The sequence below is a fragment of the Anopheles marshallii genome, chromosome X (assembly GCF_943734725.1).
Source record: "Anopheles marshallii chromosome X, idAnoMarsDA_429_01, whole genome shotgun sequence".
NCBI lineage: Eukaryota > Metazoa > Arthropoda > Insecta > Diptera > Culicidae > Anopheles > Anopheles marshallii.
Genome location: NC_071325.1, coordinates 14,276,259 through 14,291,329, shown reverse-complemented (window position 1 = coordinate 14,291,329; position 15,071 = coordinate 14,276,259). Strand labels below are relative to the sequence as shown.

The window sequence follows — 15,071 nt, the reverse complement described above, 5'->3', positions numbered from 1 at the left end:
TTGATGTGTTTCACATTGTATCAAAAAGCTATTACGAAACAACAAAACTGTTCACAAATAATAGCTCCTTTGCAACATTCCGAAAGCAATATTCCTCTCAAAAGGCCATTAGAATGAAAGTGAAATGACCGTATTCGCCCACGGCTGAAATCGATGGAAATTGAAATCAACATAACCAGCAGCTTACCGGATGGGTTTATAAGCTTCCCCATGCATCATTGATCGCGTCTTCACAGCGTGCGGCAAAACCCTCGTTCGAACGAATATTTTCTCTGGCAAGTTCCTTTTTAGCAACAAAAAAAAAAACCATCCCCGTATCGGTCCCGACAGCACAAGGATGTGTGCGTCCACCGGAAACACTGTGTACAGGAGGATGAGAGTTTTTTTTTACTCCCCCTTCTTCAAATGAATATCGACCAAAGCCGTATACACACAACCCCCTGTCCAGCCGCAAACAGTCGGCACAGAAGCAGGAAGCTTACTACCCCTACCGGGCGAAGAATTGGAAATAGAATTTCCACTCCCCACACGCGTGCATTCACGAGCGGCAAACAGGAAGCCGTTGGAAACGTTACTATCGACGGGCAGCCATCGGGTAAAAGCTGCAGTTACGCGTAAATGTGCCACTGCCGGTGCGGTGCCCAATATAGGTCGCAATCCGAAGTGGTTGCCGGAATGGGATGCTGGCTTCCCGGGGTGAAAGCTGATGCTATTTGTACTTCGCCACATGGTTTCCTGTCAATCCTAGTCCTAGTGCGGGAATTTCGATGGCAAACTTAGTTGCACACCGCAGCGCCGGGTAAATAGTTGGCGAAAGCAGACATCAGTGCCCGCACAGTGGCACCTTTCGTCTGAATGGTGGAATCAGTTTTCTTATTTTCGTTTCGTTACGCTGTTACCCATTGCAGTAAGGAAGCAGTAATGGTGCTATTGACGTGAACTCACCATGAACAGACTCTTGGAAACGGTGACGCTGCTCTAGGATTTAAAGAATCGCTCCGTTTGGTGAAGCAGACAGTACGGGGCTGTACGGACGTCCTTCGTTTTAACTGCACCGGGAATAGTTACAGTAACTCGCCCGTTCGCCACGAACACCAACAGTTCGCCATGAATGTTATTATCTGCCCGAAAACACACGGAAAGAGGCACCTTGCGCATGAAAGCACCGAAAGTTCAAGTGCCCTAAAAAAATATGTTACAACCAGCTCGTGCTCTAGTCTGTGTCGTATAATTTGCCGAATATTGAAAGACACTATAAATCTAACGTAACGCTCACGTGCCCATTAAGTCCAGCAAAGCAGGACGTAGGGTGAACATTCCTGAACCGGGGCCACTATATGTGTAGGGATTGGGCGAAAAGTTTCTACCGGCACAGCCCCGAGTCGACCGACGCGATTGTACTTCACACTGTCGTTCCGAACCTGCTGGAACCACCTACTGGTCCTTTTGCCCGGGATCAGATTGTACGGTAGCCAGATCCACTTGTACGTGGAAGGGTTACTATAGCGAGGCGCAATTCCGGGCACAATAGCAACGCACCGAACTTTTGCGCTAGCCTTTCGAACTTTCCACACCATGGAGTTCGTGGAGCTCGCATCACAATAGTTGGGGTATCACTGACTCCCTCAGTTCCAGCAAGATCACGCACACAGGGCCTGGTGGAATGGTTTTTTCTTCTCTGCTTTCATGCGACTTCCATATCATCCAAGATTCTTCAGCATATGGATGTGCTTAAGAATGGTAGTTTGAGACCAACTCCGTCTCCTAGCGACTTGCAAAGCGTGTCACTACTCAACTAGCCTTACGGTATGGCTAGCATGAAATTTAAGTTACCAAAGTTTGAGGCGGTAATTTTACCACCATTTTAGAGGATAAATGGAAACCAATGGGTTTTTAGCCCAGTTTGCGCTCCGAGCCCGCAGACACAGCTGAGCGTGGGCGTGTGTGGATCCTGCGGGCTAAAGTTGCTCCCATTAGTTTTAGCAACACGAGACGGCAAAGTTTACATGCCACTGGATTATGTGCCGTTTTGTGGAGGGACGTTTTGGTGTGTGGTGTTTCACATCCAGCATCATTATCATCATTGCTTCACGTGACCGCTTAAACTGCGGGGAGTTCAATGTGTCATCCTTTAGGAGGTTTTGCGTAAAGATTTAGCTCTTCAAATTAAAGTTGTAATTTAAGCAGCTTTGTAGTGCTGTGCTTAATGAATCTTTGGAAAAGAGTCATCCATAGAAAACTTTAGTGAGGAATCATTGAAACCATGAGTCGGATCCTCATAGATTCATGAATCCTTTAACATATTTATGTTTAATAATGTCCTCATAGTTTAATGTATATCTCCAGAAACATTATTAAAGGATTTTTGTTTGACTTTTGAAATAAGAATTTTTGTACAGTTTCAGTTAGTTGTAAACAGAACATCAGTAAACAGAACATTTTCAAAAAAGTTTAGAGATTTAAAAGTTTGCATGTATGTACGAATTATAAACTAAACTAGTTGCTAGCAAAAAAGTCACCACTATCGGTTTACGCAATCGAATGCTTCTCCTGTTTTCGTTTGTATAAAAGAAAATACATCAGGAGCAAAACGAATGAAAATAATCCGTTTCGCGGTCATGTCCTGCTGCGGGAGTCATCTAAATCACGCATTGAACCTTTCTGGTAGACGCATCAACGCCATCAGTCCATCTCAATTTGGGCCTAGCACGCCTCCTCTGTCCATGTGGACGACCTGAAAAGCTTTACGGGGTGGGTCGTCCGGTGTCATTCTCATGACGTGAACAGCCCACCGGAGCCTGACTAGTCTATTCCAATGTAAGGCAGTGAGTTCATCGTACAGCTTATAGAGTTCGTCATTCAACTCTTTCTCGGCTCCTCCATTGTCTTTCCACATATACGGGCCCAAAAATCCTTCCGAGGATCTTCCTCTAGAACGCGACTAGGAGTGTCTCTTCTGTTTTGAACTAAATCCACCTCTCAGAGGTGTATGTGAGTACTGAAACTATATAGACGAACCCAGTTTCGTTCGTCGCCGAAAATATTTTGAATAGAGAGTCCTAAGACTGTAGAAAGACTGTCAGGCTGCCTACATCCCAGCGCATATCTTTACATAAATATTATTGTCGGCCCTTGATCTTGGACTCAAGATAAAATTTGAGACTACTCCGAAAGTGTGATTACCTATATGGACGTCACCCCTGCGTTAATTAGAATTTGTTCGCAGAGCCGTTGCTGGTACCACCAGTATCTCGGGGTTTGCCTTGTTAATCTCCAATCCGAGGTTTTCCGCAGCCTACTCGATCTCCTGTTACACATCCGTTACGTAAGAGAGCCATAAATCAATGATGTCTATATGATCAGCGCATGCCAGAATCTGGATTGACTTATAGAAGATGGTCCCCGAAGCATTCACCTGTGAGTGGCGGATGACCCTCTTTAACGCTAGGGTGAAGAGTGGACAAACTAACCCATCTTCATGGTGCAAAACCTTCGTGGTAGCAAAGGGCCCTAAGAGTTTTCCATTTACCATCACCTGACATGTGTCATGAATCTATGAGGAATCGTGAATCTGGATTGTTAATGAATCTTTGGAATAGAGATTCAGATCCTTTCATAAATTTCAAAGATTCATCCAGATTCACCCAACATTAAGACTCAGTAATAAGACAACCTTTCCATACCATTCCATACCTTACCAGGTCGTCATTACCCTTAGATATGAAAGAGGCACAAGAAGAAGAAACTAATCGTTTGATTTTGTTTTTTGTTTACATGTTACGCGGGTTTTAGAAGCTTGTGGCAGCGGCCAGCAACCGATCGTGGCAAATCTACAGCTGAAGCTGCCACTGCACCGGACAGCGATCGATGCTGGATGCGATCAGGGTTACGGTAGCGAACGTTCTCCGGAGGACGATCTACCACCACCATTGCTGCTGATGCACGAAACGCAGTACATCGAGATATTGGCCTCGAACTCATCCTCCAACATTGCCACCCCGGCGCCATGCCAGCAACTTCCGGCGGAGTGCGTCGGTCCGTCCGCCGGCTCAGTGCAACAGGGTGAACAACCGCAAGCGCAACCATGCTGGACGCACAGCACCAACACCGGCCAGCTCGTGCTGGGACCGTACAGTTTCATTACCAAAGGTAAGCACACTTTAAAGTGGCCGTGTCGCCGCCAAGAGGTTTTCAAACATTTGCGTTCCAGATAGGAGGGCGTGTTGGCGCGCCGAGGGTTTTTTTTTACTTTTGTTCGCCATTTAGTTTGCCTTTCTTGTAGCGATTGGATTGGCACGGATAACAAGAACAGGCGCAAGCACACACACACACATACACACACCATAAAATGGATTGATTCTGAGAGCCTCGGGATAGTACAAAAACCATACTAAAAGAAAGACATTTGGAATTGAAATTGAACAGGGGCATTTTTTTTTGTGTTACTTTCCCTTGTCCCTTGTCAGTGCCCAGCAGAAGCGGAAGCCTACATTTCATGGCCTGCCGTTATGGAAAGCAGAAATAAGAACGGGCCGCATCAACGTCCTATCTGCCAGATTCAACAACCAAACGGTTTCGCCTACAGAACCAGATAGCGATCTGCGTCCGCTGGTCTGTGCTCTCGTTCTATATACATTTTTTTTGGTTGTGTGTGCGTTGCTTTCCACTTCCACTTCCTGCTGGAACGGTTGAAGTTCTTGGCATCTTCAACCACGAAGCATGCAGCGACAGAAGGGGCAGCATCAATTCCCGACCGCCCAACGAACATTTTGGAAGAAAATGAGATTCACCAACCAGCCGGTGGCATCGCCTTGACGCGCGCACAGGTTTTTTTTTTTTTGGGTGGAATGAGGTGGTCTACATATTTTTTGGTGTCTTCACGCCCACCGTAGAAAAGATGATCCCGACAGTGGGGTTTTTTTTTTTGGTACGCTCAGCGCAAGGGATCAACGGGGGGACCGTGCATGTGTAATTCAAACCAATCCAATTTATTCCATTCCTATAAACAGTTACATCCGTCAGGATAAATAAAACAAAATGTTCCAACAAGCCAGCGAGTGGCCCGGAACCCGGCTGTCCCCACAAAACAGTTGGTACACGGTGCGCCGCGCATTCATAAGGATTCTTGTTTAGACGTTTGCTCTCCAAGAGAAAGAAAAACGCGAAACAACCGGAGTGGTGTTCGCGATTTCGGTTAGCCGTGATTTATGTTTGCGCTGCTGCTCTTCGCGCATAAAGCCCGCCCGGCAACAATGGAAGAAAGTGGGTTGAAATTGCACTTGGTTTTATTTTTATGCCTTCGCGCTGTTTGTGTGCCGTGTGCGTGTACCCTTTGGACGAGCTTCTAGGTTTTCTTGGAACACCGGGAGTGCAGATGTAAGGAGAAGGATTTTGGGCAATACTTTATCCGAATGCGTCAACAAGTGTTACACCGAGACGCGAAACGGGCGTCATTAACGAGTAGTAAATGAGTGTGTAAAACCGGCGAACCTGTAGCTGTCTGTTTTTGGGACGGTGGGGGTTGGCAAATTTCCCGGAACGATACAATACCGAACTAACCAACCGCGGGGGAGCCGCGAGGAAATATGTGATACCGTTGCGGTATGTGCCGGGCAGGGCTTAATACTTTTAATTGCAGTTTGTCTACGAGCATTTATTCGCGCGTGTTTAATGTGTTTAATTTATCGCAACAACAAACAAGAAACCAGAAAAAAACCCTTCTCGAGTCATGTAAAACATACCGGACAAGCTTTTAGATCAGCAAGAGGTGGCGTTATTTACAATTCCACTCACCCTCGACCCCAGCCGCATTAGAAGTTATAATCGTTCGACCCTTCGAGGGTTGCGTTATTGTATTTAAACGAGCCAGACCAGATGAAGTTCGGCGCGAATGGGGTTGGTGTTGATGATCGGGTCCGTGGGGGTGTGTAAACTGCAACCAGTGTTGTTTGGTTACTTTTCTCCGGCCGTTAAGCCAGCTCGAACTAAGGGAACATCCATTTATTACGTAACGCTGAATTGGCTTGGTGGAAGAGGAAGGGTTAGTATCAGTGTTACGATTTGTTAATTAGGGGGAGGGGTGGTTCAACTTTTCGTTAAATAACATACAATAAGATGGAACATACATTTCCGCTTCATAGCGTATTTACGGAAAATTAGCTTATTTTAGTTATTTACAAACAAATTCCTAGCCATCTATCTACTAGTTGATGTTTAAAAGTCAAGATTTTCGATCTTGATATATTCTAATGTCTACTTAGCTCTTGATTTTTGGATTCAGGTGTGTAGTGATCGATCCAAATGACACTCATTGTCACATATCGACTCATAAAAGATGTATTCTGCTTAAAGATCTTTATTCGGTCTTAGAATCATCAAGACGTTTGATCTAACGTGAACAAACGTGGAGAAAGACAAAATTCACAAGAAATAATTAACCGGCTGATTTAAAATTAAAACATTACCTTTTGTTGCTTTCAAAGATAAAAACTAAACTATGAAACTGCAACATTATTAATACACCAATTAATTATTAAACATCATTTTGGTTTCGGGCTCTCCTTCTAAGAACAATGATCGATTTTCCACAACTGAAACGTGCGGCATCATGATCGATGCTTGTATGACCGTGTTTGTAGTCGGCATATCAGCTGAAAATAGTTGATTCTAATAGTGCCAAGTTCCACAAAGCTTTTCGAGCAACTTTTACAACTGTGATCAAAAATGTGACGAATAATGTGACAAAAGATTAATACCAAGGGCAAAATAACTCCATCGTTTCATCGGTAAATCCGTCTAACAGACGAAAGGGTGAAGATCTACTATTGCAAGGTGGACATAATGCAGATAATCACCCAAAAGCATGACTGAAAGTGCTGATAAAAAAATTTGTTCCGAACGAATTCTTGTTCTTACTGGAGGACATCGATTTTCCTGGGTACAATGTAGTGTGAGCTCCCAAGCGAGTTTCTTTTGCGATTGATAATAAACGAATGGAAAATGCTCTTCTGTTTGGGATCTGTCGTGGTTATGATATGGATTCGAAGTGTTTTCTGCTCTTCTGTTTGGGATCTATCGTGGTTATGATATGGATTCGAAGTGTTTTCTGGAAGATAACTTCTTTGGAACTGGAGCCTAGGTTTAGTTAGGCTGGTCCATGTCTATACAGGGTGGCATCGAAGAAGTGATACACTTTGTTTATGAAATACAATTAAAACCAGGTTTGATTTATCTTCGGAATTGATTTAAATAACATATTTTAGTACTAAACTAGTATTTGACATAATTTATTTCCAATCTTTCACCTTTGCATTTGATAACCTTCTGAAGGCGCTTTTGCAATGCGTGACAGGCCGCACGCACAACGTTATCCGGCATTTCGTCCCATATCTTATATAACCGTCTCTAGAACTCGACCAAATTTAACTTTTTGTCGCATTTCATAAGCAGCTACTTCCCTATTGTCGAGATAGCTACGCAAACCAACACCGCTGACGCATTTTAATACCACTCGACTGCTCTTTTATCGGCTGGTATATCCCGATTATATGCTCCATAAACACGATCATTCTGTTGATTCAAAGCTGCCTCCAAACTAAACCATTTTTTGTCCAAAAGGATGATGTTGTGGTGTGGCCTGCGTGCGTTTTCAGCAGCAAGTGAAATCTGGTCACTCTGTCGGGAGTAGTTTTGTTGGTTGAGCCGTCAATTTTCTAAGTAAACACTAAGTGTACGTTTATGTATAAATTGTAAACAAGGCAATTTGTCAAAATATACCCAAGTTTTTTGACACACAGTGACAGAAAACACAATATAGGAGCACTCGAATAAATGTATCACTTCTACGATGCCACCCTGTAATGCCAATTATATTGATGAAAGATACAGACTGGTTGAAAACAATCAAAAGATCATCTTAAAACCGTTTCAAAGTATAAGCATCGATTTACCTAATCAGTCTGGTGACAATATTAAAATTTATCACGCAGTAAGTTTGTTTCATTTTGCTATTGTCGAAATTCGATGCAATGGAGTTGACTACAAAAAAAGAAAGATTATTTCTTTTAAATTTTTTAAAACAACAGGGAGAGTCGACGGCCAACTACGTAACTAATAGAGGGGCGTATTGTTACAGTAGGAGGGGAAGTTGATCGAAAATTGATCATGTTTGCGTTACGTAATAAATGAAAGCACCCTAATCCCATTCGGTCCTTGAGCGCCACAACGTGCACACCCAATTCAATACATCCATCCGGAAAGGGGTGGATGTGAGCCAGGGTGGGTACCACACACCAGAGTGCTTTTGCATGCACCGAGCCGTAAGTGAAGCAGCACTCAGGTGCTCATGTTTTATGAGCACTTTTATTTCGGCCGTCGCACTAACGGGCTATACCCAGGTGCAGTAATTTTAGCAAGCGAGTTGTTTTTGTATCCGATTTTAACTTATGCTTTGCTTGTGTTTCCGTGTGTGAGTGACGTTTTTCGAGGGGTTTTTTTAGTAGCAAAAATTCACCACACTCCAGAAATATCTTCTTTGGTGGAGAAGAAGTTGTGCGCACAGGTGCAAATTTTCAACGGCAGTTTGGAAATATCTGGGAAAAAGGTATATTTTCAACTGTATCTTCCCTAAAATGTCAACCTTCAAAACCCCAATGCCATCTTTCCGGACGGGTGAAGAACAGCGTAGGAGAAGAAAAGAGCGTCCACAAAGAAATGCAATAGAGTTGACCACCGGAAATCGAATTCTAACCTCCCCCTCTTAGGCCATTCTCTGCCTCTACCTTCCGGAGTCTTAAAAGGGTACGGTGCACGGAAGTCTGTCAACTCCTTCGTCCTGCACGTGACTCCGACATTTCGCTAAAAGAAAGAACCGTACTGAAGCACCTTACCAGCTGACGCACAGCACGGCCAAGAAATTCACACAAATTGACAAAAATAAAAAATATCTCAGCGCACGTTTGCCGGATGCAAAAGTTCGCCAGAAAATCATGCACTGTCGATGTTCGTGAGCGTTTGGAGTCGCTTCAGCCAATCATCTTTCATTTCCTGACCAGTGAGGATAATTTTTACTTTTGCTAAAGGGATTGTATCTTTCTTGGTGGGACACAGGGCTTTCATATTGACGAAATCAATTTTAAGTTTTTGCTTGTAGCTAGAAATAGAACTGCGATTGAATAACTGTTTTAAACGCAGGCTCTTCAAAAATGCAATTATGCAGCCACAATTACGCGGTGAGGTTGAGCTTTTGTAAGAACAAATAGTCTCGAGAACTCAAATTACCCAACCGTCTGTTTCATGCACATATACAACACATGATAATTCTTTATTTCCGCCCCGGTACAAAACAACGAATTTGTACAATGGAAATGAACTTCCACAAAAAATATCCTCTCTAGAAACAACAAACAAAACATAAAATGGCACCTAATACGGTGTACTTCACCTACTACCCGTAGCTCCAAACTACAAATGTGTCGCCGCTGGCACCGTCGTGCGGTGCAAATTAAGAATACAAACAGCAGCCAGAAAGTCTGGTGGGAAGTTATGGGAGTTATTATGACTTTTCCTCCATCCTCCGTGGTTGTCCCGCACGAAATGACGCCGAGTGGTGGTACCCGAATGGCTGGAGATGAGAAAGGTGATGTCAAAGTGTTGAGACGATTGAAGGACCAGCCACTGGTGCCTGTTCCGTGGGGTTGGATAATACACCTACTATCGACAAATACTGCTCTTTTATAGCTCGAGCAGAAGTAATACCACAGAAAGCATAATGGGGTTGCCTCTAGTGCACAAACTGCTGTTCAACATACCGTACAAGGTTTGTTCGGATCCATTCACGACACATTTTTCGCTCCGTACGCTCGCCAGTACATTACGTTTCTGACACTCTTTTTTATGTCCGATATATCGTTTATGTGTAGTCGGGTAATAACCGTTTCTTTTTAAGTGACGTTAAGTGATTCTCTTCAAACACGACCGGGCGTCCGGCGATCCAGCAGGAACATACGCTAAACGTCTACTTGGTTGGTGGAATTTGAAGGTCTGGAATAGACCAGAACTATTTCGTTGACTTGACGTTAACGAGGAATAATGCAAAGATTTGTAGGAATACATTTATATTTTACTGTCTACCGATACGCAGACTGATGTAATCTTGTAGAATGTGATCAATAAGTTCGAACACAAATTTGCATCGTCAAGTATGCGTCATTATTGTTGCGCCCTACGCATACTCTGTCCTGATATTGTTGTCAGTTTTAACTACACATATTCGCTTTTAAAATGTGCTAGGTGTTGACATTTTTCAGTTGCTGTTCTTTCAAAGGGATCAGTACAAAGAAGTTGCATCGAGCATAGATTTTCCTCTTTGCGCATGGGGTGGGATGAAGAATTCATTTTTCCGTACGAGACTGTTACTTATCGTGATGCAGTAGCCACATGGAATTTCTGATTCCAATATGAACATCCCACGTTTCCCAAATACATTCTCTGTGGGGCAGTCTCCAACTGTGGACATCTCCTTTGGTATTCTTTGAAAATCAAGGTCAGATTTAACGCAACGTACTTTAAGACTTAGTTTTTTTAGGAACAGGTTGTTGCCTCCGGTCTCCGAAACTGCTACAGAGATGAGCACTACGCGTGCCAACAGGACGGTGCACCAGGATTTACAGGAATTCTGTCCAAATTTGGCTGCTGATCTATTTAACCGACTTTTTCGACACAAATTTGTGGAATCCAAGCTTCCAGAATTTGAATTCTGTTGACGTTTTGCTTGGTTCTGTATGATGTCGATTCTCTACGAATACAAGGACATCAATTAGGACCAGTTCAAGAAGGTAACTTTCCAAACTCGGTCAAAATTCCCATGCAAATAGTACATGCCACTAGCTACTGGCTCGAGCAACATTTGAAGCTCGTCTGAAGTAGAGTGAATTGTACGGGATTTTTTTGAAGATTATGCTGCAAACGATCTATAAAAGCATTGCTTCCAATAGGAAAAACCAGAAACAACAAATATTATCTCGTTTTTTTTTATTGTATTTTGAAATTGTATTTGAACTTATTGATTACGGTGTAGTGCATCAGTAATTTTAAGGCAAATTTAAACGCATCAGTAGATAGATGGAATCGAAATACTGACTCCACGTGCGTATGGTGAAAAAAACTGATATCACTGGGCATCTAGAACTCATTTAGATGTTTATTCGCATTTTTACACAAGCTAACTAAAATTACCCATTATTCTTCCCGTCCCACAGATTCCATATTCTTCGTCCAGGTGTCCAAGGGTTCGCGGGGCCTCGGCTTTTCGGTGTCGGGTGGGACCGACTCGTCCGCACCGTACCCGGGACTGATACGCATCAAACGGCTCTTTCCACACCAGGCAGCATGGGCGACGGGGATGCTCCAACCAGGAGACATCCTTCTAGAGGCGAACGGTGTCCCACTGACAGGACTCACAAACTACGTAAGTATTCGCACGCCTCTCTTCCCCGATGGCCCGTCTGTTAAACGTGCGCTTCCATGCGATATTATGCAGCTTGCCCTGGAAGTTTTGCGCAAAGCGACGAACGTCGTAACGCTCACCGTTTGCCGGCCGAAGGACGAGCAGTATCGGAAACTTTCACCACCGACCGAACCACCCAGACCACCGCTACGCAATGCCCTCTCGTACGAACAGGGTCATGGATCAAACTCGGTACCTCAGTCACCGCTCCCGGCTGGCATACCCTTTCAGCAGCAGCAGCAGCAACAGCATCAAATCCATCATTTCTTCCCTCCTACCAATGCCAGGAATCCGCAGCTGCAATCCGTAGCAGGCTTTCTGCCATCACTCGACCCCATGCAAAGCAGCTTCAGTGGGGTAAGCTACCCACATTTGTTACAAATTAAAATATAAGCATTCAATTCGTTCTCGTTCCATCGCGTAGGAATTCGAGATCGTACTGACGAAGCAGCAGGGTTCGCTCGGATTCACCCTGCGCAAGGAGGATGAATCCGTGCTGGGTCACTACGTGAGGGCGCTGGTGCGTGAACCGGCCCTTAGCGATGGGCGCATCCGGCCCGGTGACAAGATAGTCGCTGTCAACGATGTGCCGGTTTCGTCCATGTCCCACGAGGAGGCTGTGATATTTCTACGCCAAGCAGCGGACGTCGTGCGGCTGCGGTTGTATCGCGACCAGGCCCAGACACCGCTCTCCGCCCATTCGCCCATCGAGTCCGGCGTAAAGGGTCGGGCGCGTTTGTTCCTACGGCCGGAAGCAATCAATCTGCTAACCGATCTCGCTGCCAACCGGTTCCATCGGGCGGCTGCCGGTTCCGGTTCGTCGGTGGCATCGAGCCACACGAACTCTCCGCGACGTTTGCGTCGTGTCGGTGCGCACCAAGCCGCCTTCGACAATCATGGTTTCCAGCAGCAACAACAGCATTCCAGCGATTTGTGCAATTATTCCGATAGCTGTTCCAATGCATCCACTATCATCAGTCAAGGTAACGCACACGGTTCTTAAGGGAAGATATACACTCAGAAGCTCAAAAAAAAGGGTCAGGTCAAGTCAAACGTTTCACAGATTCCCAAGAAATTCGTGCTAGTGATATGTAAAAACACGTTTGCATTAGTTTTTGTTGAATCGGATTCAGATTAACGAATCTGAATGAATGTGTGAACTGAAGCCTTTATTCTTAAGATCAAAGATTCCTCCAGAATTCACGAATCGCTGTAAATCATTGAGGATCTATGAAGATCTCTGATCACTCGCGAATCTATGAAGATACATGATTCATTTTTCTAAAAAATCTCTTTGTTCAACGCTAACTTGAAGTTGCTTTGTCTGTAACTTCGATATATAACCTCTAAATGCTTCAGCTTGAAGAAATATTGCGTTCCCGACAATTATTGATTAATTAATTTTTTAATAACTTCAAACTAACTACAGACTGAATATCTTCCCTTAACTGTTGCACTCACGCACCCTAACAAACAAACACACACACACAAAACCACTCACGCACACGCCCTAACCTTTTGCATGTACACAGCCATGGACGATCTGGATGATTCGTACTACTGCGATGAGGAGATCGATGCGATCGTCGCCAGCGAGGACAGAAAGTCGAACGGTGAAGAGCATGGACCACGACCGCGCCCAACATTCCTCGATCTTGATGCCGGCGCACGGTTTCAACTGGGTAGCGGCGGTGGTGCCATCGTACAGCAGCTAAACAATCTCGACCGTGACGCACTGAACGCACCGTTGCGGTACGGTTTGGCCGGTCCCGGTACGCCCGGTCTCGCCGGTCCGGACCCGGACGGACCAAACTTTGTCAGTCTGCCGTGCGAAACGTTCCTGGTGGCGTGCAAAACCGAACAGGATCTGCATGCTGGCGACCAAACGGAGGCGATATATGTGCAGCACTTTGCACACAAATCCCCCCTCTACTCGTCGGTAAACGTACCGGCACGGGTCGGTGCGGCCGAGTTGGTGGAAGCAGTCGAACGAGGAGGTGTGTTTTTGCTCCCGTCCAGCTCTCCAGCTTCTCCAAGCTCTTTACATTAGCTAAGCTCTCCCTTTTTTGTCGCATCTCGTAGGAAAGAAAAGTCTAATGAAATGGAAGGGCGCTACTCTGTTGGGCGACGAGGAAGAGCAGCACGAACTGATGCAAGCTGTTGACGGTGCACAAGAGCAGCAGGACTCGCTGATAACGCCGGATGCAGACGATTCCAGTTTGGCAGCCACGGCTGGTACAACGCTCAGCACGGCCACACCAACGACGGAACGCGAACTGTTCGATCTGAATGCGAGCTGCGGTACGGACAGTGAAGGAAATCAGGTATCAGAGCTTATGTCGCGTTAATGTAACAATGCGAGAACACTAACCTTATCTCACACGGCAGATTTTCACTGTGGAGCTGAACAAAGGATGGAACAGTCGACTAGGGTTCAGTCTAAAGCAGGAAACGGGCCGCAACGGCAGCATCCGCACCATCATCAGCGCCATCTACCGGGACAGCGTGGCGGCACGCGATGGCCGACTGCGCGTGGGCGACGTACTGATCATGGTGAGTGTTTCGCAAATCGCACACACAAGCAACAAAACGATGTATCAATCTTTTCACACACGTCCCAATGTGACGCACGCACATATACACACGCAGGTCAATGAAGAGTCGGTCGAAGCAGTACCAACGGCACAGGTGATTGAGCTGATGCGTATTGTGCGTGGTGCAATTTTCATCACACTGTTGCGACCGTCCGGTGCTTGCGGTGCCGGTGGAACACTCGAACCGACACCGGAGGAGCCAACATCGGTTGAGCCGTCCGGCAATGTCACTCCGGTACCGCTGGATGATTGCACGGATGTTGGTGATAGCGAAGATGCTAACACCACCACTGCTGTGGCGAAGCACGAAGAAACTACCGAAGCGCAGTCTGCTGAAGTCAGCACGGAGTGACCGTAGGTCGTAAGCGGGACCTCGAATGACCTCGAGTGAAAGATGTGATGGTTTCTTTGTTTTGCGTTCAGAAAGGAAACGTAGGAGTATAGAGATGGGCAGAAACACGGTGCGTTAGAGCGAGATACGAAACGTGAGAGATTTAAGAAACAAAACAACCACAGAGTGGTTCGATTTGTACTTTTACGTCAGAACTTAACAGGTGATTTTAGAGTGTCATACGCGAGATAGAGAAAGAAAGAAAAAAACAAGACAGAGAAAGAAAGTACGAAGGCAGCAAGATGATGGGGATAAACTAGTGAACAAATCTTATTACGAGAGCATATATGTTGTATGTAAGGGTTATTCATTCCGTACCGGAGCCATAAGCTTCATTTCCAAAGAAAAATGCCAGAGATAAAGCAGGATAAGGGAATAGAATTTGAAACATGAAACAACACAGAAAAACAAAAAACAAGGATCTTAAACAACTACACAAGATAAAAACACTCCTAGTGAAGAATCAGAGAACGTCAATCTGCGAACAGGATTGAAGCGATAGTTCCATTCAAACTAACTCTAGTGAAAAAGAAAATGAACGATGATCTAATTAGCATTAGTCGCGAAGCTGACTGTAAGC

The 15,071-nt window shown here is 45.1% G+C and overlaps 1 protein-coding gene across 1 annotated transcript in view; it reads left to right on the top strand.

Annotated features, from left to right (window-relative positions):
- LOC128710392 (uncharacterized) overlaps positions 1-14,452 on the top strand; it is a 49,366-nt gene extending 34,914 nt beyond the window's left edge. The window contains exons 6-13 of the mRNA XM_053805449.1: positions 3,793-4,149; positions 11,259-11,467; positions 11,540-11,863; positions 11,931-12,489; positions 13,039-13,503; positions 13,589-13,830; positions 13,895-14,059; positions 14,156-14,452. Coding sequence (XP_053661424.1) covers positions 3,793-4,149; positions 11,259-11,467; positions 11,540-11,863; positions 11,931-12,489; positions 13,039-13,503; positions 13,589-13,830; positions 13,895-14,059; positions 14,156-14,452 — 2,618 coding nt within the window. The remainder of the gene's footprint in view (positions 1-3,792; positions 4,150-11,258; positions 11,468-11,539; positions 11,864-11,930; positions 12,490-13,038; positions 13,504-13,588; positions 13,831-13,894; positions 14,060-14,155) is intronic.
- Positions 14,453-15,071: the final 619 nt, after the last annotated feature.